Below are 23,595 nucleotides of genomic sequence, written 5' to 3' on the forward strand. Positions count from 1 at the left end.
GTCCTTCAGTCCATGCTTAAGTTCACCTCCTCCAGGAAGCCCTCCCAGCCTGCCTTAGTTCTCCCAGCCCTCCCCTTTGTATGATGTTTTCCAACCTAGAATTGATTCATAATGCGATTCGGCCCCGGGGGCTTCTTGAGTCATGTCAGCGTCTGCAGAGGTCCTGTTAGGCACAAGGCCTCTCGCCTGTCTCATTTCTCCAGCTGGATCCTCAGTGTTCCAGAAACATAGCATTGACTTCCCTGGCTTCTGGCCCACTTCTCCTTTGTTGAGTCCGCACTGTGCACACAGCTTGGTGCTCCAGGTATCCTGGGGGCCAGCCGAGGACCCTGCTGAGCCTTTGCCTAGGGTGGGAGGACTAACCGGTCCCTCAGCGACTCAGCAAGGCTTTTCTGAGCACCTGCTGTGTGCCAGGCCCTGTACCCAGCATGATCACACATAGGGACCAACGGATGTGGGGGAGTCCAGGGTGTCTTGGGTGCTGAGCAGGAGCCCACCACAGCCCTGCCCCTTTACCTCGGAGCCCGCTGCCGTCCCATGACTGAAGCTTCTCACCAGCTGCACCGGGTACCAAAGGCTCAGGAACCCGAGGCCCAGAAGGAGAGGCAGGGAGGCCAGCAGGGAGTAGTACTTGTAGATCTGGCAGACAGACAGACACACAGACACACCTACCTTCTGCCTGCCTCCCCAGCCAAAGACCAGGCTCCATTTCCCTTCCCACCACATGCCGGGCCCTGAGGGTGGTCTAGGGGGCCACAGGCCCTCTGGCATGGGTTTCATCACCCCCACCCCCAACATGGGCCACTCAGCACAAACCCTCCTCCTTCCCCTTCTCGGGCCCCGCAGAGGTGCTTGCCCCTCCCCAGGCCCTTGGAGGAGGTTATGTAATCCCTTCCTCCCCACCCCAGGGGCTGGAATGGGGCCTGGAACGGCGCCATCCGCTTTCTCTGTTCCTATGTTCCTGGCACTTTGGACACAGGTCTAATTTTGTCTATGTGCAGTTTGCAACCTGGGCATCAGGGAAGCACATGCCCTACCTCCCGGGGTTGGGTCCCTTAAATGTTCATTCACTTTGTTCGTTAATTCAATACATTTGTATTGAGAGCTGAGTATGTGCCAGGTTCTGGGTGGTGAAAACAACCAACGAAGTCCCTGCTCTCAGAAAAACCCCACAGTCTTCACCTCCACCCCAGGGACTGGTGTCATCAACTCCATTTACAGGGGGAAACTGAGTCTCAGAAAGGTGACATGGTTTCCTCCAACACTTAGCACCACCTGGTGTCATTTTTCATATTTGTTTGTTTGTTTTATTGTGTCTCCCCTTCTGGAATGGCAGCACTTGGGATGACGGGAACTTTGTCTGTCTTGTTCACAGCCATACTCGAGTGCCTGCAAATGTCCCTGATACAGAATATGTGCTTCAAATATGTTTGTTGAATGAATGAATGAATGAATGAAGTGATGAAGCTGGATTCAAACTCAGGTTGTCTGGCTCCGAAGCCAACACCCTGCCCTTTGGGTTCTAGACTGGGCAGCTTCACACCCCTAGCCAGCAGCCAGAGAACCAGGGTCTGAGGTTCTGGAATTCTCTTTGTAGCCCTCTGAGACCATCCCTAACTTGGTGCTCGCCATCCTCCAGCTCTCTCATCCTACCCAGTCTGGCCAAGGGAAGGCTGGGGAATCACTAATGGGGGATTTCAGCTTCCTCTTCCTCCTCCTCTGCCCCTCCCCCTCCCTGCCCCTCCAGACTGAGGCTCCTGAGGGCAGGCCCAGCTGCCCTGTCCCTAGCCTCTCCCATAGAGGGGCCGAGCTTGGAATGGGCACGTGTTTCAAGGAGTGGCATCCACAGCGGCTGGGAAGCCCGGCATGTAAACAGAGATGAAAGGAGCCACTGGGTTTAAGCAGGTCCTCCATGCCCCTCCGCCCCAGGCCATCGTGGGTCAGTGGTTACCTTGGGTGCCTGGGGACACTCTGCCCTCTGCCAGACCTGGACCCCAAAGTGAGCCCAGGACAGTGCACTGCCAAGCAGGAGTGCGGCTCCATGCCTGACCGTGGCACAGGCGGCCAGAGGGTAGTAGAGGGCAGGGTAATAGAGCAGGGCCAGCATCTTCCAAGGCCCTGGAAGGCAAGACGGGCAGAGAGACACATGATGGAGGGGCAGGTGTGGGGGCCGAGTCCAGCCCACCCAGGCCTCTCCTGTTTCCATCTTCTGAGCCTCTCAGCTGGTTCAGTGGGCAAGAGCCCTGCCTTCAAATCCAGGCTCTGACTAGTCTCAGCTCTGTGATCTTGGGCAAGTTACCTCTGGAAGTCTCAGTTTCCCCATCTGTAAAATGGAAATAACAGTAGTAAATTAGCAAGATGAAATGAGAAGGTATGTGTACAGCGCTCAGCACAGTGCCCGAGTTAGTACTCAATAAATTAAGCTACTACTTCACTATTGTTCCCCTCTCGGACCCTCAGCATCCTCCTCTGAAATGGGGCTAATATCCACACTTGGCAGAGTCATTGTGAGGACTGGGACAGGGCCCCTCTCAATGGCAGCTGTCCTTGTTACATTCACTTCCTGGAGCCCAGCTCAGTTCTCCAGGACCTCCCTGCCCCCCTCCCCACCTGCCTTCATTCCCACACAGGGCTGGGCTTTCTGGGAGACTCAGCTGTGCCCATGAACCAGAGTTCCCTCCCTCCTGGGAGGGGAGTCTGCACAGGAGCAGAGGAAGTGGAGAGGGCAGTATCGACCCAAAGGCTGGGACCAACGAAGGGAAGGTTCCAGGCACTGTGGCGGGACAGTTGGGGAGGATAACGGGACAGTGTCCTCTGGCGGTGGCTCATGACTGGGATGGGAGGCTGCGTGGCTCACTACAGAAGAGCCCTACGCCAGCGCTCGGATTCCCACCCACTCCCACCCCATCAATCCAGCCCAGGGCCTCAGCTGCACTGGGTACCTGGGCTGGGTGGTGAGGCCAGGGTCAGGAAGGGCAGCGGGTCCTCGGTGGGGAGCAGCAAACACAGGGAGCTGAAGAGGACCATGAAGACAGCAGCGGGCACGGTCCAGGGCTTGTCCCCAGCTGAGAAATCCACAGGGCTGGGGCAGAGGCAGGGACAGGACAGGAGGGAGTCGCTCAGGGCCTGCACTCCCCTCACCTCGTGCCATGTTCCATAAACCAGAGGGGTAGAGCCAGGCCCACTTTCCAGATGGGGAACTGAGGCCCTTCATCCATCCATTCCACAAACATTTGCGGAATGACTCCTATGTACCAAGTTCTGGGCCCGTGGTGAAGGGACTCGGGAAGTCCCCCCTAACACAAACACACAGCAGGAACAAGCCTGAGCGCTGCTCCCCCCGCCCACCCTGGAAGCTCCAGGAAACAGCCGCCTCCACACAAATCGGTCTGTCTGGGCTGGCAGCCCTTCAGAGAGCGCGGAGAGTCACAACATCCTTGTGCAACAGCCGCCGCCCTGGCCTGGGTGTGGCCCCGGGGCAGAGGGCAAACAGCGGGCACAGCTGTCCCAGGCGTCGCCTCTCTGGGCTCAGGGAAGGCCACTCAGACCCTCTGCTTCTCCTTCCAGCTTACCCTCATGCTCTGAGAGCAATCCTGCTCCATTCTGCCCCCAAGCTCTCCCCCAGGCAAGACAAGCTCTTACCTGGGCCAACAAATAGGGCAGAAACCCCAGGCTAGTTCCCCACAAAACCAGCACGGCAGGACCCTCCTGGGTGTGCAGCCCGGGCCTGGGGCTCCACCTACCACCTCCCCCAACCCTTTGGTCTCTCCCACACAAGCCTGCCCAGTCCCATATCCTCAGGATCATCCCCATCCCAGGCTCTGGGCTTGTAGGGCTGAAGGAGACAAGAGGAGAAAGTTCCAGCCATAGGGACTGGAGGTCAGTCCCTCATAAATCTGCCTTCAAGCATCAAGGTGCAGGTGAAACAGGAGTAGGTAGACCTGAGTGGGTCCCTCCCTCTCCCTCTGGGGGTCCCGACTAAACCTAGAGATGTAGGTGGGGTGGGGAGAGCCCCAGGCTGAGAGAGGTGAGGATGTCACTGAGGCCAGAGCTGGCTTCTAGGTACCTAACAAATCACCCCCCTCCCAGAGCGGCCCTGTCAGCTGGGCCCCCTGAGTGGGGGTGCCCAGGCCACGGCACCCACCTGGGCAGTCCAGGCCTGCCGTGCCCACAGTGGGGCCAGAGCTGGCGGCGCCTCACCAGCATGGCCAGCAGCAGCAACACGAGAACCTGAAAGGAGAGCGCAGAGAAGGGCGTGCGTGCCCCGGCCTCAGTCCCCAGGACACCCCTCACCCCCAGTGCACACTCATGCGGCCTCTTGGCGACTGGCCAAGAGGCGACAGAGGTCTGAGAGGTTGGCCTGAATCCTGGTCTGGGTCCCCACCCTGGGAGAACTCCCAGATACCCACTCCCACATTTTGGGCTCCCAGTGTCCCCCTTCCCAGCTCCAGCAGGGAACACAGGTCCCTGTGCCCAGGCTGACCGTAGGTTGAAGCCAGGGTGGACTCACCGACAGCACGGCCAGGCAGGCATGGGGGAGGCCGGGCGGCACACTGGGGTGGCACGAGGGCACTACCCTGCAGAGCAAGTGAAGGCTGGGTCAGGCCTGGGGAGGGACACCCCAGGTGTGCAGCCAGGTCTGGGGTTCCAGGCTGTCTACACTGGGGCTCCACCCCCCCTTCCCTTAATCCTCTGATCTCTCCTACACAAGCTTGCCCAGTTCCACTTCTCGGGGCCATTCTGGGCCTCTCATGCCCCTACGGTGTGCTGGTCCTATGCCAAGCTCTGGGGTGCCAGGGCTGAAGGAGACAGGAGCTTCCAGGGGAAGACACAGGAGAAACAGAGTGGGCCAGCTCAGCCTGAACCCCTCTTCTTTCTCACCCAGATTCTTCCTGTCCTTCAAGGCCCACTTCATCCCTCCCTCCTCCAGGAAGCCTCCCTGACAGCTCCTGGCCTCACAGATCTCTCCTTCTCAGAACTGTGGCCAAGCATACTCCCTGGGTCAAGAAATCAAGAGTTGGTCCTACGATTTGCCTTTCACTCACTGATATCTGAGTTTGGTCTGTGTCTGTGACTGAAATGATCTTTCTCAGTCTTCTAGGACTTACGTCTCTTCTTGTTTCTCTTTCATTAAGGGCTTCCATGTACAGTTGGACAGGTTGCACACTACACAAGGATGCCCAACCAAAGGAATGAGTGTGGTCTGAAATTCCGGCCACACAGCTCCTCAAGCCCTGCACCCACTGAGCTGCATACACCTAAATGAGGGTCCCTTTTTCTAATGAACACAAAGGCTCCATATGGCCTGGCAGAGGTCCTGCTCTCATCATAGCTGAGCACAGAGGTAGACCCATGGTGGAGATAAAGAAATCAATGAGGACAGTGAAGGTCTCAACTTCCCTGACTGGGTCATGTGGCAGAGAACGGGGTCAAGAAGGAGCCCTGAGCTCAGGGCTGGACCTGGACCTGGGAAAGCAGACACCACTGGGTCCCTAGGGAGGGATAGACCTCTGGGTTTGCCTAGCTGGAGCCTGGGAATGCCCAAGTGAGGACACCAGTGCGGGCAAGGCTGGCAAGGCATCAGAGGAAGCCATGTGCTGCAGGTGGGCCCTCGCTGCCCAGGAGGCTCACCCAGCGCCTGGGTACCCTCCTGCTGTGTGGAGAAGAGGAGCCCCAAGGCCTCATCTCCAGAGCAAGTTCAGAGCCCTAGGACTCTCTGCTGGGACGGCTTGCTTTCCCCCAGGAAGTCCCAGAGAGAGAAGCAGGAAAGAACCTGGTTGCCTGGGCTCACCCTTGGGTGGAGGGGCAGGAGTCTATTTCGCACAGTTTCTTGGCCCAGGCAGAGCTGGCTTCTCCCCAGGTAGAACTGTGCTCCTGGGTGGGGCGGGTGCAGTGTAGGCAATCAGGCTCCCCCCATCTGAGCTCAGGCCTCACGCTCCCCACTTCCAACTCTGAGGCATCTCTCTCGAGCATGTGGGCTGGGGTTTGGGGGAGGCCCTTGTCCAGCCCCAAGAGTTCAGAGCCACCACTCCAAGCCCCCCCAGCCTGCATCCCGTCACCTGACTAGATGCTCAATCCTGCTGCCCAGGCCCAGCCAGGGCAGGGGCTCAGTGCACTGTCGCTGGAGCAGCCTGACCATTTCCCACCCACCCCAGACCAGGAGCCACTCTCACCCCCATGGATCCCCTCCAGGGCCCCGTCTGGGGGGATCTCTGGCCCTGTCTGTACCACCAGGGTCCCCCATCTATCCCTTAGCCCAGTTTGGCTGAGGCTCACGGACCCTCAAATGTTGGAGGTCTGAGCAACAGGAATTGGGCAGAGCCAATGTTTGGCTGATGGCTTATGGACCTGGGTTTTGTGCTGCGGGACAGAGGGGATGGCACAGACACAAAGAACACCAGCTCAGGGAGGGTGGATCCTGATTGAAGAGGCACAAGCAGGTGTTAAATGATGCAAAGGAGGAAGAGAGAGTTGGCGCAAGGCCTCAGAGGGCGTGGTATTTGAGTTTGAAAGATGCTTGTCATCTCTTTAGGCAAAGAAACAGAAAGGGAGCTCCAGGTAGAGGGAGAACAGGAGGAAGTGGAGTACTCGACAGGCAGTAGACAGTGTGCCTGGGGCCAGGCAAGCCTTCCAGCTTGACTGCAGCCCAGAGGGTAGGTGAGAGCAGGTTACAGCAGGCATGGGAGGCACTAGGGAGCCATTAAGGGTGTTTGAGCAGGGCAGTGTTCTGGATTTTAGGAGATTTCTGTGGCTAGATTTGAATAACAATAAGAGCAGTAACTAGTACTTACTAAGCATTGACTAAGTACCAGGCACTGTTTGTTCCATGTATTAACTCAGTTATTACCTAAGAGGTGGGTGCTGTTAGTATCCCCCTTGTGTAGACAAGGAGATCAAGGCTCAGAGGGGCTAAGTATCTTGCCCAAGTCCCACAGTTAGTAAAGCGGCAGAGCCAGGATTCGAACTGAGGTCATGTGGCTCCCGTGCCCGCATCTGACCGAGAGGGGAGAGGTGAGGAGTATGTGAAGGAAGGTGTTAAGTTGAACCCTATGAAACCGCCATTTCTGTGCATCAGAAACAGTCACTGGGGAGTGGGAACGCCAGGCCATGTCTCAGGGGTATTTAGGAGGAAGCATTTACACACCTCGATGTGGGGGAGCAGAGGGCAGGGGAGTTTCCAGGATGATTGTAGGGTTCTGGGCCTATTCCAAGATGAGGGGTGAGGACCAGAGTCAAATGTAGCCCAAGGAAGCTGAGGCTTGGTCTTGGGCAATTCAGAGGTGATGGTGGACACTCGGGGACAGAGGTTGGACTGCAGAGTGGTGAGGACACCGCGACAGAGAAGGAGCAAGACAATTGTTTCCAGAAATTTGGCTCTGAGCAGGAGCCTGCAAAGGGCGCCGTCCAGAGGGCAGGGCAGAGCGCATCTCTGAGCGAGAGGGAAAGGCTGACTGTCTTGGTGTGTGTGGGGGGGTGTGTGTGTGGGCCTGAGGTCCCGGGGGGCCTGGAGCCCTGCTTCCCGACACTGTCCCCCACCCACACGGAAGGGCCTGCAGGTCACCCTGGCGCTGGCCTCACGTGGCGGGAAGCCTCCAAGTCCGCCTTCCAAGCAGCCCTTTGAAGTGGTGGGGAGGTGTGTCACATCCTGGACAGCTGCCACAGGCTTTATTTGTGTCCCCAGGCTCTGGCGGGGAGGCTCAGTGTTAGTGACGGGTGGATAACACACAGGCCCATGTCAAGCTGGGCACATAACCTGGCCAGACGGGCCTCCGGGGCCAGGAAAGGGCCAGCTCGGCTTCTAAAGGTCAACTGCGTGCCCATAGAAGACCCCGGATGACTCATCCACCCCCATCAGACTCAACCTCTTCAGCCAGGTCCTGGCACCATGGGGGCAGCTGGTTAAGTGGGACCAGGAGATGGAGTCCCAGCCACTGTCACCAGTGCCCGCCAACCCCAGCTCCAGCCTGCTGGGACACACGGAGGCACAGAGGGGGACCACTGCCCAGAGCACCCCAAAGCTTCAGCGCACCATCTCCCTGGGTGTCTGACTCACACAGGAAGAGGTGAGTGCAAATGCACCTCCTTGGGATTCCCCTGGGCTCCCAGCTTCCTGCTCCCACCTTTGGTGGGGGAGGCGGCAGGAAGCGTGACTTGGTAAGTGAGCTAATCCACGAGCTAAGTAAGTGGATTCTAACAAAGCTCTTCATTCTTCCCTGCAGTGGAAGAAGGAGCAGCAAATTCTAGATGCCTCCACATTAGCGGCAGTACTCCCCCATCACCCTGGCCCTGCCACGCACCCAGCTTTATCCTAAATACCCAGCCACATAGCCAGCTGCAGGCGCCTGGCCTCAGCCCATGCCCAGGCCCTGAGGCACCCAAGGACGCAGCTTCAGATTAAGGCCGTAAGCCAGGTCAGGATCTGTGTCCTCACGGGGTTCCTGGGCCCCTCCCTACTCTGTGGCTCCTCCCACCCCACACACGCGCAACGGGGACATGGGGAGCCCACAGGCTCTCGGCCAGGGAGGGGAGCAGGGGCACACCCTTGCTGACAGCAGAGCTGCTTTCCAGGTGGTCTGAACCTGAATCCTCCAAACAACAGCTCCCTCCCCCAGGCCTGGGTGGGGCCTCCATCCCTGCTGGGTGACCCAAGCCGGCCAGGCCGCAGCCCCAGCCCCTGGGGAGGCACGCGAGCATTTTTCCTTCTCCAGTTTCGGTTGTTGATGGAGAACAGATGTGCACACAACTGGCTTGGCAACACCCCAGCCTCACCTTTCCAGTTCCCCAAACCCTCAGACAGAGCAGGGCGTGGGGGATGGTGCCAGGGCCAGGAAGAACAAGGGAGAACTGGGCTCTGGGGCCCACACAGGCGGGGCATCCTTGGCGGCATGTGGGGCACAGGGAGGCCGGGCTCCTCGGCCAGGGTGCCCAGACTAAACAAAGACAGAAGGGTCTGGGCAGAGGCAGCCGAGGGCCGAGTCCTCAGGCCATGCTGGGCCGGGCTGAGCACTCCCACTCAAGAGAACAGGACCTGCTCATCTTCACGGAGACTCTGAGGCCAGCCAAAGACAACAGGGGCGGCGTGTTTCTACAGCGACTCCCCCACCAGGCTTTCTGCCTCGGGTTCTCTGCTGCCCCTGCCCCAGCCTGCCCAGAGAACCCGACACTTGCTGATACCGCACCCTAGATGGTCACCACAGAGACCAGTAACCCCTGGAAGGCAGGCTCGACTTCCCTCAACCGCTCGCCCAGCACTCTCCATCCTGGCTACAGGCCAGAACCGCCCGGAGAGCCACCCCAGACCGGCTGGATCTGAATTTGCAAGGATGGGGCCCAGGAATCTGTATTTCAAATACACCACACAGACGCTTTTTAAGTGACCAGACTGGCCCAGGTCCCCCACCTCAAGTATCTTAACACCAGGGCAAGGGCTGTTCTCAAGAAACCAATGAGGAGACTGAAGCCCAGAGAGGCTGTGACTTGCTGAGGGTCACACAGCAAATGAGTGGTGGAGTTCATCTTAACAGCCCTTGCCCAGGGTGGTCTTCCCTGTCCCCCCATCAGTAACCTCTGCCACATCCCGCTCTGCCGGCCCAGAGCCAGGCGTTCCAACTTACCCCTCCGGCTGGAGCTCCCGGCCGCCCTGGGGCTCATCGATATACCAGCTGTCGTAGGAGTCGTCATCTGTCGCCCCAGAGGATGTCTGGTTCCCTGCTGCCTGGAATGACATTCTCTGGCCCTTCTCCTATGACCCCCAGACAAGAGGAAAAAAGCTACTACAGATGTGAAAAGAGGCTTGGGGGGAAACAAAAAGAAAACCAAAACAAAGGAATGTTTCTCTTTAATCCTAAAGGTTACTTTCTTGCTTTCCACTCTCTGGGAAAAACCCTTCTGGGAGTGAGTGAGGGCCTGGGCGGCTGGCACAGGAGGAGGGGAAGGGCTTCTCCTGTCCCCTCCCGTCCCTTCCCGCCCAGTCTCGCCCGGTCCTGCAGGAGGTAGTTATCCCCCTTAGGGAGTGCACCCCTCGGGGTCCTGGGCTCTGCTGGAGCACCTGTCTGTCTGACCGGCCACCAGCAGGCCTTTGCTCAAGGGACCATTTGCAAGGAAGGTTTGTCCAACCCGAGCTGCGCACAGAGACGCCCCCTTCCTTCCCCCCCCACCAAACCCACCCAAACAGACCCACAGACACAGCTCGAGGAAGGGCCAGGGAGGAAGGAGCTGCAGAGATGAAAGGGTGGGCGGGCTCAGCACAGCCGCCTGACCCTCCCGGCTGGACTCCCGGCCCCTCCAATTTCCCTCTGTTTGGGCTCCCTTGAGACCACCCCCCAGCCTCAGCTGACCCCTTGCTGGCCTCTTTCGGCCTCAGTGATGGAGACACACCGCTGTCCTGACAAAGCCCCCTCCCGGAGGAGGAGGCCCAGGCTCCACAGGCGGCCTGAGCCTGGAGGAGTGTGGCTAAGAGAGCCCCGGACTGCACGCACATACCTGCCTTCAGCACCTGCCCCAAAGCTCCCACACCTTCGCCCATCACAGCTGCAGTGCCCCACACAGGAGTCCGGCAACCCAAGGAGACTGCAGGGGCTGGGCCAGCGGAGGCAGGGGGCCAGCCTGTCCATCCCTTCTCCTGGGTTTCCATGAAGGAGGCAACATGCGTCTCACTGGTGAAACCTTTTTATTTCTCCCACTTGATCTCACAAGGAGATAACTCACCCCCCACAAGGCGGAAATTAGTGCTTTAAACGCGAACCAGACCCACGGGTTGACAAGAAGAACCCCGCCTGCCTCCTGTTCCTCCCCGGGGTGTGTTGGGGGTGGTGAAGGAGGCAGGGCCTGGGCAGGGGATGGGGGTTCCTCTCCATCACTCCTGGCTGGCTCCCCTCCCCATCTTGGCCCCAGCCCCGGGGGGGGGGGGCAGGCAGGGGGTGCAAGATGCAGACAAAGGCAGAGAGCAGTTCTCAGGCCCCTAGCCCTGGGTGGGGGTCTGGCCCCCAGGACTTTTGAGGGTCCCTGTCCTTCCAAGACCCCACAGGGGGCCTGGGCCATGGCCCTACCCAGCTAAGGCCTTTGTTCAACAAGCTTTTTTTAAATAAGATAATCATCCATTTGTTTTTTTAACATAAATTCATTGAACACCTACTAAGTGCCAGCACTGTTCTGGGCCCTGGGACGTGAGGGTTTACAGTTCAGAGAACACAGACGAGTAAGTCAATCACCTCGAGTCTGAGGGTTATGAAGGGAAGGCACAGAGTGCCCTGACAGGTCCCATGGGAGATGGAATTGAGTCCGAGAGAATGGAGGGATTCCTAAAGACGGAAACCTCTCAGCAGAGATCTGAGGGTTGAGCAGAGGGTGGGGGTTGAGGGTGGGAGTGGGGTGGGGGAAGCATGTTCCAGATAGAGGGAACAGCATGGGTGAGGTTCCGAGGCGACAGGGTTTGAAATCCTAACGGCTCCCCAACCAAATTCCATAGCCAAACCCACGAGGCCTTCCGAGGACCTGAGTGCTCTGCTGGCTCTGGTTCCTCCCCCTCCTTCTCAAATGGCCCCTCTTCCAGAAAGAGGGCTCTGACCACCCCTCCCTCACCCACAGTGACGTCAGCGTCTGCTGACTCAGAGCTGAACCTGAACTTTATTTGATGCAATGTAGGAGCCCACACGGCCCGCCCACCAGTCTGATCCCAGGGACTGGGGTGAATCCTGACCCCAGGCCTGGCTGTGAGCTCCTGACGACAGAGCTCTGCCTCTTCCCCTCCTCCTCCTCCTTCCCCTGACGCAAGTGCCTGGCACTGGGGTCACAGGGACTTTATAAAGTGGGTTTGGCAAAGCCATTACTTGTTCTGGCAACCATCACTCCTCCACGGGCCTGGCCCTTGCAGCCTACTTTGTGTCCGGGGTTTCTCCAGCCGGGCTTTCCAGAGCCCTCTGCTCCAACGCCAGAGCCCAGCATTCCCTTCACTGCTGGGACCGCAGCTTAGGGAGCAACCAACTCTACCTCGTTTTAAATCCCCCGCATGATGCCTCCAACAATTGGAGTCCAGTCTGTGATGGGGCTCTCTCTCCCTTCATGTCTACCCATGAACATCTCTGCCTGTCAGAAACCACTTCCTTCCCTGGAGGGAGCCTGAATCTGCCTCCCCAGCCTGGTTGATTCATTCATTCATTCATTCATTCAACAAATGTTGAAGCACGCTGATTATGTGCCAGGCAAGGTTCTACGTGCTGAGAAGACAGCAGCGGGCACAATAGGTAAAGTCCTGCACCTCAGGGAACCTAACGTGTGGGGGACGGGGGGAGACAAAACATGTGTCATGAGTGCTGGGAGGGACAATAAAGTGGAGTGAGAGAAGAGACGTCGGACTGGAGCTGGTGTGTGAGGCTGGATGGTCAGGAGAGGCTCCGCCGAGGAGGCGTTATTTGAGCAGAGACCTGAAGGAGGAAAGGGGGGACCCAACTGGGCACTGAGGAAAGACATTCGGGCTGCCCGAAGGGCATCCATCAGCCTCAGGGTCTGCGGCCACGCCAGCAGGGAGGGGCCCCAACCAAGTCCAGGCACAGTCCCTTCCCCACAGCACGCCTCCCCGAACCAAAGCCTGCTCTGCCCCCAAAGGGACTTCCAGTGGGCACTGCGCCTCCCTCCAGGGTTAGCTCAGTGTCCATGGTATCACCTCCCTCCTCACAGGCCAGGATGCAGAGGCCACCTTCAGGGAGGCCCTAAGCAAGGGTGAGGAAATGGCGAGCTTTGTCCCTTTCTCCAGGCATAGGCACAGCGGGCAGAGGGCAGCCTTGTGCCAAGTTACCTTGGTCAGGGCCAGGCTGGGAATGGGGAGGGGCAGATCCAGAAGGAAAGAGCATGATTTCTATATGGCAGTGGGAAATACCCCGGTTGGGGGGACAGCCTACCCGGGTTGGAGCCCTGGAGCTGGCTGTGTGACCTTGAGTGATTCCCTTGGCCTCTCTGGGTCTCAGCCCTGCCTCTGTCCCAGGAGGAGTGGGTCATCCAGCCTGGAGATATTTGACTGTGGGCTCTCCTCTCTCCAAGGCCCCCACTCCCTGTCCTCAATGACTTCATGGCCCAAGAATGTGGAGCCAGCACACCAGGCACTGGCTGTAGCAAGAAGGTCAGAGCCACAGAGAGTGGCTGTGACTGCCCAGGCATCCCCCTTTGTCTTCCACCCACCCTCCTGGCCCCCAACGCCCCCATCCACTCGGGGGGCAGGCAGGGAGGCAGGCTGGGTGGAAGATTATGGATACTTGGTGGCCGCATGGCTCAGGCTGGGAGGGGGACCCCAAAGTACTTCCTCAGCTCAGAGCTAGAATAGCTTGTAGCTCGCATCTGCACAATGGGAGGGTTAGCTCTGAGGTGTTAGGAAGGATGCCAACTGGCCAGACTGCAAGCTGGCAAGGAAAAGTATTGAGAAGAGAAAGATGGTAATGATCTGCTCCTGAAGAATTTCTCTGAAGGCCTGGCTGAGTGTCCAGGGCCTGCTCCCTGGAGTTGGCTTTAGAGGGGGACTCTATCCAGAAGAGTCGGAGATCAGCACCTGCCATCAGGAGAGGAGAGACTGGAGAGTGGAGGTACTCAGGAGACAGACAATAGAAGCTCCCAGAAGACAGGAGGAGGGAGGGGCGGTAAGGAGATAGTTTAGGCAGTCTTGGAGGCTTCCTGGAGGAGGGGACCTGGAGTAATGCCCTGAGGTCAGACAGGGTCAGCAATGGTAGCAAGAATGAGATATAAGCATCTTAGGAGAGTTGAGAAGGCGAGTCTGGGAGCCAAGGAGAGAGCAGGGCAGGGGTCAGGGCTGCCTGGCTGTGGCCTGCACGAGCCCATAGGGGCGCATTCAGACGCGGCCAACGCCAATACCTAAGGAGCAGCCCAGGCAGCAGGGCTCCCCGCCGGACACAGACTAGGGGTGGCTAAGCCCTGCTCACTGTGGGAGGGGGTCACCAAAGCCTCTGGGCTCTGAACAGACTAAGGCCACCTGCCAGCTGGGCTTGGCATGGAGCTGCCCCGCCTGCCCCTCTGGCTGGAGCTGGCCCCTGAAGGCCTTGGGACAGGGCTTCCTTCCTCCCCATGTTTTTGTTCAAGTTGATTAAATCTGAGGAATTTCTGTGTCCAGGAACAGAGGCCCGCGTGTGTGCCTTCAGCAGCCTGTGGTTATCGAAATCCTCAAAGGGCAAAGTGCTAAGCTCGAAAGGAGTCAACAGTGGGCCGGAAGGAACGGGGAAGGCCAGCGGCCCCAGAACCTCACCAACACCCCCAGGACTCCCAGCTCCTCTGGGGCACCTCCAGAATCTCAGCAATATCCCCAGAATCTTTGTAACATGACAAGAACCCCTGGAACTTGAGTATCACCTCCCGTGAACCCCCAGAACTCCAGTAACACACCAGAACCTCTGAAACACCTCAGAACCTCGGCCACATTCAAGGACCCTCAACCTCTGGTGGATCAAGCACAGGTTGGGGCAAGATGGTGGAAACCATGGTCAGCAGTTGCAGAAGACCCAGAGACCCCCACTGCTCACCACCCTCCTGTCCCAGCCCCGGCCTGGCTGAGTCCAACTGCCCCCCGAAAAAGGTCTACCACGCCCAAACCTCAGAGCCTCAGCAACACCCCCAATCCCCAGCAGCATAGCAGAGAATGCCCAAGGCGTGCTCCAGTCCAGGAGTGGGGGATGGCCCACGCGCCTACCTGCGCAGCCCAGCCCCCCATGAGCCCATGGATAAGTGGCCGAGGCAGGTGCAAACCCATGCAGGCCAGTGAGCTCCGGGTCTGCCCTCATCTCCACGGTGCACTCACATGCACACACATTGAACAGCCCCCAGCACACACAGGTGCCTAACCTTGGCCTCCAACCGAGCCTGACCCCATGCAGTGGCTGGAAAGCAGTGTTGTCGGCTGCTAAGCTCATGAGAGGAAAGTGTGGATGGCTCTCCCCACTTGTCATAGGGGAGCATCAGAAGCATCATTGGACATGACTTTCCTGGAATTCTCCTGTCCCTCCGCCAATAGTGTCATCATAGCATGAGGGATTTAGGCCAGACTGCTCTGGTGTGAGTGTGGACACTGGTGAGGAGTCGGAGGAGGGTAGCCAGCTGTCCCAGGGGAGCAGCATGGTCTTCTCCTCCCAGAGTGCTAGGCTAGAACTGACTCAGAGGAGGGAAGGTAGAGAGGCAGATTTCAGCTCAGGACAAAGGTAGCTTTCTTACTCTCACAGAGTAGTGAGCCCCCCATCAGGGGAGGCAATCAAGGAGAGTCTGGTAACATCAAGATGCTGCAGAGGGTTTTCTGCCTTCAGAGGAGGACTGGCCAAAAGGCCATGAAGATTCCCCCAGCTATGAGAGCCCTGGATTCTCCCTCCCAGCACACCTCCCCTGGGGTGGTGCCACCATAGTCTAGCCCTGAGATGTAGGCTTCGTACTGCCCTCCTCCCTCACTGAGGACACTGACTGCTGGGCAGATCCCCTGAGTTCTCTCTCCTTGTTCTCTGCCGACCATAGGACAGGGCTCTCCATCAATCTCATGCTCACCAGCAAACCCTACTCAGACATGACTCTTCTGAGGTCACCCTGCCTTTTGGAGCTCGCACTAGCTCCCCAGTGTCCCCCAAGTATAGCCATCTCCAGGTCTCCAACATCACCCCTCAGAATTGTTCGACCCTACCATTCCTGCCCCCTTCCTGCCTCCAAGCCTTTGTTCATGCTCTGTCCCCGCGGCGTGCCGTCTCCCTGCTCCCCGACCTGTTCCCCGACCTGTTCCCATCCTACCTGGCCCACAAGGCTGGGCTCCAGCCTCACCTCCACCGGGCGTTCTTGACCTTTCCCTCTGTACCTCTTCCTTCTCCTTATCGACCACCCTGGGGAGTCCTATCCCTCCAGGCAGACAGAGTGCTCCCCAGCAGCTGGGGCCTCCTCCTCTGAGCGCCAGCACCAGCTCTGCCTGGGACCCCACAGGGACGGCTGGCTGTGCAGTCTCAGCAGCTGGCCCTGAGCAGAGTCCCCAGCACCTGCTTTAAAAGGTGTTTGATCTCCTCCCGGAAAGGCAGCTAGCTCCCTCCTTCCCACCAGCTCTGGCCCTGCCCCTCCTCCTGAACCCCCTCCCTGGCCTCCCGCCTCCCCAGGCCTCCCGCCTGTGATTCCAGGATCAGAGAAGCCCACCCCACCCCCATCTCTCCAGCTCAGGCCCGCAGCCGGGCTGGGGCCCCACACAGCACACAGGGCGGCTTGTCTCCAGAGGAGCCTCTCCACCTCCTAAATCATTTGCCCGAAACTTGATCTCCTTGGCCCTCAGAGTCACCTCGTGGTGGAGAAGCCTGCACAGGGCTTTGATGGCTGAGTTTCCCCAGCTGTGGCCCTAGATGGGCTCAGGAACCCCCTACCTACCCTCATTTGTCACCATCCGTCACTCCCGGGGTGGGGAGGGGGGGCATTGCTTGATGAATTGCACCAAGCCGGAGGGGAACCACCAGCTAAGCTTTTAATAACCCGATCAGCATCCTGCTGCTGCCTAGCTGGACTGAGGGCCCTGCCTATAGAAGGGGAAACTTGTCACAATTTCATGGGGCTTTGGGCTCGAATTTCAGGTATGATCCATTCCAGGGGGAGAGCCAAAAGGCTTTCAGAGCGCTTCCTCTTCAACTCCTCTTTGCCCAGCTCTCTACAGAAGGAGGCTGGGGTTCTGGGGCCTGCTGTTCACCCCCAGCACATTCTTGCAACCCCCAAGGATGCAGGAACAGTCACCCCTGATCCCTGTGCCCTGAGCTGGGGTTGGCTCAGGCTCGCCATGCTCTCCCCTCCCCCTCCTAGAGAAGGTGCCCCAGAGGGGTGTAAACAAGATTGGGGCAGGAAGCAAGGGCTCAGACGGTGCTAACATGTGGTGCTGCAGGAGGGAGGGAGGGAGAGGAGGGAGGGACAAATGTGGGGACCAGAAGCAGGGCCCTGAATTCCCAGGAGAAGGACACCTGAGGAGGTGTCTTCTTCCTCCTCAAAGGAGAAAGGGGGTACAGTCAAGAAAAGGGTAGGGCAGCCCAGGGAGCACAGGCTTTAGGATGTGCGATTGGCTTCCAATGATGGTGAAGACCCCAGGACAGAGGGCACAGCATCCAGGATGGTGCCAGGGCTGTGCTTGCTCAATGGGAGAGAGGGAGGGAGGGAGGAAAAGGGAGGAGCCCAGGCCAAGACAGGAAGGGGTCAGCCATTTCTCCAGGGAGAAGAAAGGGTTAAACCCACAGCACAAAGAGAGAATTAACCTTTGGCCCATTCTTACTGAATCTATCCTCAACGAACACTTGCATATATACGCAGAGAAGGTGCCCAAGGCTGTCTGTAAGGCAAAAAATTGGCAACAACCCAATATCCATCAATAAGCTTTGATAAGTCTACAAGGGAAGGTACTATGGAGCCGGCACAAGGAATGAGATACCTCCATGTGGATTGGCCTGGCGGAACCTCCAAGACAAGAGTGCCAAGTGACAATAACCAAGAGTGCAGGTTGCTGAACAATACATAAATGGCAATCCCATTGTAGGTTCCTTTAAACTAAGTATACCTATGTGTGTGTTGTTATGTGTGTGTAAATACATAAATGAATCTGGCAGACACACAGCAAACTGCTCACAGTGGTCTCACTCAGGGGAGGGATGAGTTTAGAAAAATGAAGGGGGATTCTCACTTGTTTGAAATGTATGTTTAAAAACTATCTACCCATCTATCTATAGCAAGCAAAAGGAAAACATTGCAAGGCTGCGTTGAAGCCTGCTGGGAGTGAGGAGCTGTGAAGGTATCACTGAGCTGTGTGGAAAGGATTCCGTCCCCAGCCTAGTATTGCACGTATCCAGCCTCCCTTAAAGCTAGATGCAGCCCTGAGACTAAGAATTGGCCATGGAGATGGAAAAAGAAGAGTTGAGCATAACTTCCAAAGAGAAATTTTCCTTAAAACAGAGGTGTTTTCTTTACTCCCTTCTTCCTTCCAGTTGGCTGAAATGCAGTTGTGATGGCTGGATCTCAAGAAGCTTTCTTGGACTATGAGGTGGAAGTTATGAGTTAAGTAGCACAGAGCACTAAGTTAGCTGCAAAGACAGAGCCTGAACTAAGGCCAGATCTTGGTGCTTGAGGAGACCTCAGAGACCCCTGCTGTACCCATGTCACCATCACATCCAGAGGAAACCAAGGCCCAGAGAGGCCACATGGTGCGCCAGGGGCAGTGACAGAGCTAGGAGAAGTTTTGCCAGCAATCCCCACCACCACCTCACCCACATGCACACATAGAGCTCACGGATCATTCCCCAGAAACCTCCCTTCCCAGAGCTTGGACACTGCTCCATTCTGTGGCTGGGGGACCCCCTATAGGGCCCAGTCCCTGGGGCTGGGCGAAGGCCCCCAGAGTTGGGTAAGTGGCAGACTTGGGACACACCTCTCAGCATTCAGTCTGATGAGAACACAGCAGAACCTCTGCCCACTGGTGCCTACTGGTGGGTCTGTCTGTCAGTATCTCCTATTTGGCTTCCTTCTCTCTTTGTCTCTCTCTGTCTTGTCTGCCTGTCTGTCCCAGTCCATCAGTTTCTCTTTCCATCCCTATTACTGCCTCTCTCTATCCCCTCCTCTCTCTGTCTGACTCAATGTGCCTGTCTCCTGTCTTTCTGTCTCTCCTTCTCTGTCTCTGCTTCATTCTTTCTCTGTCAATCTCTGTGTCTCTCTATACTCTGTCTTTCCCTTTCTGTTTCTCTCTCCTCTTTGTTTTGGTTCTCTCTCTGTCTCCCTCTCTCTGAACCTGACTGTAAAGTGTGTCTCTCCTCCGAAAGGTTTTAGGCAGTACCTTTTCCTGGGCTGTGTTGTGTGCTGACTTGGTGCTGCCCCTGCCAGGCCCTGTCCCCTCTCTCCCCCTTACCAGCTCTGTCTGTCTCCAGTGCCGCAGGAGGACTGGCGCTGGTCTCGGAGCCCCCAGAGGCTGCAGGGTTTTGAGTCCTCGGAGACAGTGGAGCAGCTGGGCGACTGGGGCACACGGAAGGCAAAGGTCAATGCTGCTGATGCTGCCCGAGAGGCTGGCACCCTCTCCCTCCTGCCACCCTAGGAACTTTATCCCTTAAGAGCCAAGGCCAGCAGAGGGGGACTGTCAGGGCAAGCCCGGGGATCACGGGTGCAGCCCCAGCTCCTGCTTGGCTGAAAGCCAGAGCTAGAGGGTTTCAGGGATGACCGAAGACTCTGAGGCCAGGAGGGGAAGAGTATGCAACCTGATGGGGCCAGAGGCAGGGGGACTCGATCAGAGTTACCACTCAGAGGGGAGAACTTCAAGGTAGCCAGACCCCGGCCCTAACCACCACAATCAGTGGAGGGAGCAGACCAGGCTTCTCATTTTGCCTTTACCACTTACCAGCTGAGTGACCAAAAATGAGGCCCTTTCCTGCTCTGGGCCTCAGTTTTCCCGTCTGTGCAATGGAGAGAAGCTGGCTGCTGGACTTCACTTTGCCAGTCTGAGTCTGTGATTCTATCACCCCGTAAGCCTCTGGCGCTGTGGACTTGGAGGGAGTGGGGGGTGCGCCTGGGATGGTTCCACTGTGGGGAGGAGGTTGTTGGAGGGGGCCTGGATGTGGAAGTCCCAGTGTGGAGCGGTGATGATCACATGATCACACTGGCCTGGGAATCAGGAGGCCTGAGGTCCAGGTCCACCCCTTCACTCACCCACCAGATCTCTCTGCCCCTCTGTTTCCCCATCTGTAGGAGGGGATAATAGTCCCAGCTCCCAGGCCCTTGGGAGCATCCAGTGAACTCACAGATGTCCCTGTAGGAGGATTCAGCTCTGAGCAGAGGCCAGGAGTGGGGTGGGGTGGGGCAAGTTGGAGGTGGGTCCTTGAGGTTGGGGGTCTGAGGGCCCACAGGAGCCATGGGGAGTGTCAGCAGGGGAGGCTGAAAGGAGCCATTGTGGGAAACAGGAAGGGGGCCCTCTGGGGTGGGCTAATTACAACCCCAGGCTCTTCCAGACAAAGCCAGCGGACTCTGAGTGGCCATTCTTCTGGGGAAGAAAGAAGACTGAGGGCCCCATTAAGGCCTTTCATGCTGGGACTGCAGAAGTCCACTTACAGTCAGCACTGTCGTCTCCTCTCCTCACCCCACACCCTGCCCCTTCTTGACTCCTTCTGTGGGAGCCAGGCCCCTGCCTGGAGTTTAAACCTTCTGAAAACTGCAGGAGGCTGAATCAGGGAGGCAGCTGGGAGTGGAGGGAATCCTGGGAAGGCAGTAAGGATCTGGTCCTGCTCTGCTATCCTGGGCTCAGTTTCTCCATCTATAAAATGGGAGTGCTATCCAGCCCTGACCTGCTAAAATTCACTGAGGTTTTCAGACTTTCTCCGTGGAACTGAGACTAGACCTGGAGAAGCCTGAGCATTAGGAACTACTGCCTCCTGCCCTGCCACTTACCCCCATGCTGCTGCCCTCCCTCCTGGGCACCTGCCTGCCCACCGAGGCACCAAGATGCATCTCTGAGTCCAGGTATGGTCATCGCTTCTCACAGATGGAATCCAGATAAAATAGCCAAAAGAACCATTTCTTATTCTTTTCTGCACAAGCAGAAGCTGGGTTGGGTTTGTCCATCAATTCATTTATCCTTCCATTCATTCATTCATTCATTCATTCATTCATTCTATAATGCTTTAACAGTCCTCCAGGCACCAACCCCTTGCCCAGCTCTGTCCTGGGCACACAGACATGATCCCTGAAGGGATGTTCAGTCGAGTGTGGGCAAGTCATCATTTGAGACCGGAGAGGGAGGTACAGAGTGTGGCAGAGGAGGGAGATACTACTCTGGCGCCAGAGGAGGAGACTTGTAGCCCGTCTGGAGGACATCAGGTGGGGCTGGACAGTTTGGGCAGAGGAAGCAGCATCAGCAAAGGCAGGGAGGGGAGACAGGGCAGGCCTGGCCTGGGGCAAAAGTGAGCCTTCCCTAGGACATTATGCTGAGTGAAATAAGCCAGTCACAAAAGGACAAATGCTTTGTGATTCCACCCATATGAGGTGCCTAGAGTAGTCACGTTCATAGAGGCAGAAAATAGAAGGGTGGTTGCCAGGGCTGGGGGAGGGGAAATGGGGAGTTGTTTAATGGGCGTAGAGTTTCAGTTTTACAAGATGAAAAGAGTTCTGGAGCTTGGTTGCACAGCAATGTAAATATACTTATCACTATTGAACTGCACACCTAAAAATGGCTAAGCTGGTAAATTTTATGTTATGTATATTTTACCACAATTTTTAAAAAAGTAACCATACACACCCCCCAAAAAAATGAGCCTTTTCCAGAGACTGAGTCGGGGAGGGGAGGCCAGCAATGGGAAGCGTGGGGGCATCAGCTGTGGAGGGCCCTCAAAACATGCTAAGACCAACGCAATCACCTCAGATCCTCTGTAGAAATGTGGAGGGAGGGAAAGAAGGGAGCAAGGGGGGAAGAGGGAGGTGTTATCCTCCAAGCTCAGATAAACAGACTGGGAAGAAGGGTTGTGTGCATGGGACCGGCTTGCAGGGGTGGGGGCTGGGTGCAGTGTACAGAGGTTGGCCCTAGGACAGAGGGACTGCCTTCCATCTTGTAACATCTCTGGGGGTGACTTCACACATGCAAGGGGAGAGGGCCACTTTTACTGAATCACTGAATCTCCAAGACCTTAGACCTAGCAGAGGCAAACCATGGCCTCAGGACCTAGGCTGGTGGGCCAGGCCTAGCTGTTGAGACAAAGGTTTCCAGGGAGCCTCTGGAACCTCTTCCCCAAATGGCCAGACTGTGGTCTTTCCCGATATGACTTAGAGAATTTCAGACTGCCAGTGCTGTGGGAAGACTTATCCACTCGACTTCCACCCATCGTACAGATGGGGCCACTGACACCCAGAGAGGGAAAGGGATCTGCAAGTCAGGTGACTAGAACTCTGGTCTTTTAAAGCCTGTTTGCCTTTAAAACAGGAGCTTGGTTGCACAGCAACCAATGGTAGAGATGGTTCTTACTAAGGAGTGTCCAGAATCTCCCCTCCCCAACTGGGTATCATGCTCCCAAGGAACATACACTGTCCCTCTCCCCTTGAGATCCCATCCCCACCCAACTCAAGAACTCTTGGGAACGAACAGGCATGTGGAGACAGGCTCTCCGGAAAATGGGACGTCCTGATTACCCCATACCCATGTGCTCCTCACACCAGTTCTCCTCATCCCTGACCCTGCTCTAATTTTTTCCATAGAACTTATCATCTTCTAGCATATATTACAATTTACTTATTTTCTATATTTAGTGCTTATTTTCATCTGTTCCCACCTACCTCCCCCACTAGAAGATAAGCTTCAGAAGTGCAGGAAATCTTTGATTCACTGCTGTATTCCAAATGCCTAAAATAGTGCCTGGCACATAGTAGATGCCCAATAAATATTTGTTGAATGAACAAATGCTAAAAGGAACAGATCAGTGGCTGCCTTTGTTACCCAGGACAGAATCAGCTTCCTGGCTTGTTACCTGGTTTCTCCCCAAACAAACAGAGAAGGGTGGGGTGTGGCCATGAGCACCCAGCGTGCGGGCTTTCAGACTGGGCCCAGGCTGAGACTGTGGGCAGGAAGGGGCAGTGCTCAGCCCAGGGGGGTCAGTCCCTGATATGGCCATGGCCTTCAGGGGGCCTGAACCCTGGGTTCCTGCATCCCTGCTGAGCCAGAGGCTGAAGACCGAGGAGAAGACACTGGACCTGGAGTTCGAGGTCTTGAGTGTGGGGTTTAATGAGGAGGGCAGATACGCCCTGCGGCTGTCAGCTGAGAACCCCCTGCAGGCCAGCTCTGGGGCTGGCGTGCAGCTGCAGGTAAATGATGGGGACCCCCTCCCCACCTGCTCTGCTGTCACCGATGTCATTGAGCAGCAGGACCCTGGCCAGAGCCTCACCCTCACCAGGAACAAGTTTATCTTTACTTTGCCCAAAGGTATGAAGCAAGGGTAGGGTTTGAGGGGAGAGAAGGACCCTCCAACTCCTGCCCCAGCCCTGTCAGGGACCCCAGGGAGCCTCAGGGACACCGGGAGGGGCAGCATCAGAGCTCTAGACTGAATCCCAAAGCTCTGCCTGTGTGATCTTGGGAAAACGCTGGCCTTCTGTGAGCCCCTTCCTCCGTCAGTGTGACATGGGGACGCTGATGCTGGTCACAGGGTTGGGTGAGGAGGAAGTGAAGGGACAGATGATGAATGGCTTTGTGAATTTACAAAAGCTAAGCACACAGCAGGTGGGGCCAGTCCCACTGGACGTCACACTCAGTAACATTAGAGCCAGCACCCTGAGTGCCCAGCCCTGAGAACAACTGGACTGTGAGTATGGAGGGTGGATAGAGAGGTGGAGACCCGGGCCCTGCCTTCAGGAAGTTTCCAGATCAGGTGGAGAGGCAGGAATCCCAAACAGAATAGTTAAGTGATCTGGAAGGAGCAGAAGATCCACGCCTAGACTATGAGGCCATCCAGGCAGGCTTCCTGGAAGAGGAGGGATATGAGGGAATGGGGAAACCAAGTCCCAGGCCTTCCGGTGACCAGAGATCAGGGACAGGTTGAACTCTTCCCCAGAACCATCTCACAGGCTAAGAGCCCCCCTCTCCCCCCTTCAGTAAAG

At 57.0% G+C, this 23,595-nt stretch overlaps 2 protein-coding genes across 4 annotated transcripts in view; one reads left to right on the forward strand and one right to left on the reverse strand.

Annotated features, from left to right (window-relative positions):
* The window catches only part of STRA6 (signaling receptor and transporter of retinol STRA6), a 31,793-nt gene extending 12,814 nt beyond the window's left edge, over window positions 1–18,979 (reverse strand). The window contains exons 1-8 of one of the 3 annotated variants that reach the window (XM_087428690.1): window positions 18,881–18,979; window positions 9,615–9,742; window positions 4,511–4,577; window positions 4,145–4,230; window positions 2,943–3,082; window positions 2,300–2,323; window positions 1,952–2,118; window positions 517–639 (exon numbers count right to left, since the gene is read on the reverse strand). In XM_087428690.1, coding sequence (XP_087284816.1) covers window positions 517–639; window positions 1,952–2,118; window positions 2,300–2,323; window positions 2,943–3,082; window positions 4,145–4,230; window positions 4,511–4,577; window positions 9,615–9,727 — 720 coding nt within the window. In that variant the 5' untranslated portion in view covers window positions 9,728–9,742; window positions 18,881–18,979. Of the gene's footprint in view, window positions 1–516; window positions 640–1,951; window positions 2,119–2,299; window positions 2,324–2,942; window positions 3,083–4,144; window positions 4,231–4,510; window positions 4,578–9,614; window positions 9,743–15,762; window positions 16,011–18,880 lie in introns of those variants that run through there. The other 2 variants (XM_087428691.1, XM_087428689.1) reach the window with 2 other exon arrangements.
* A 3,635-nt stretch (window positions 18,980–22,614) lies between these two features.
* Window positions 22,615–23,595, forward strand: part of CCDC33 (coiled-coil domain containing 33) — a 106,517-nt gene continuing 105,536 nt past the window's right edge. Inside the window, exon 1 of the mRNA XM_087428692.1 lies at window positions 22,615–22,924. Coding sequence (XP_087284818.1) covers window positions 22,615–22,924 — 310 coding nt within the window. The remainder of the gene's footprint in view (window positions 22,925–23,595) is intronic.

The sequence above is a fragment of the Ceratotherium simum genome, chromosome 3 (assembly GCF_057802395.1).
Source record: "Ceratotherium simum simum isolate JZ-2026a chromosome 3, ASM5780239v1, whole genome shotgun sequence".
Lineage (NCBI taxonomy): Eukaryota > Metazoa > Chordata > Mammalia > Perissodactyla > Rhinocerotidae > Ceratotherium > Ceratotherium simum.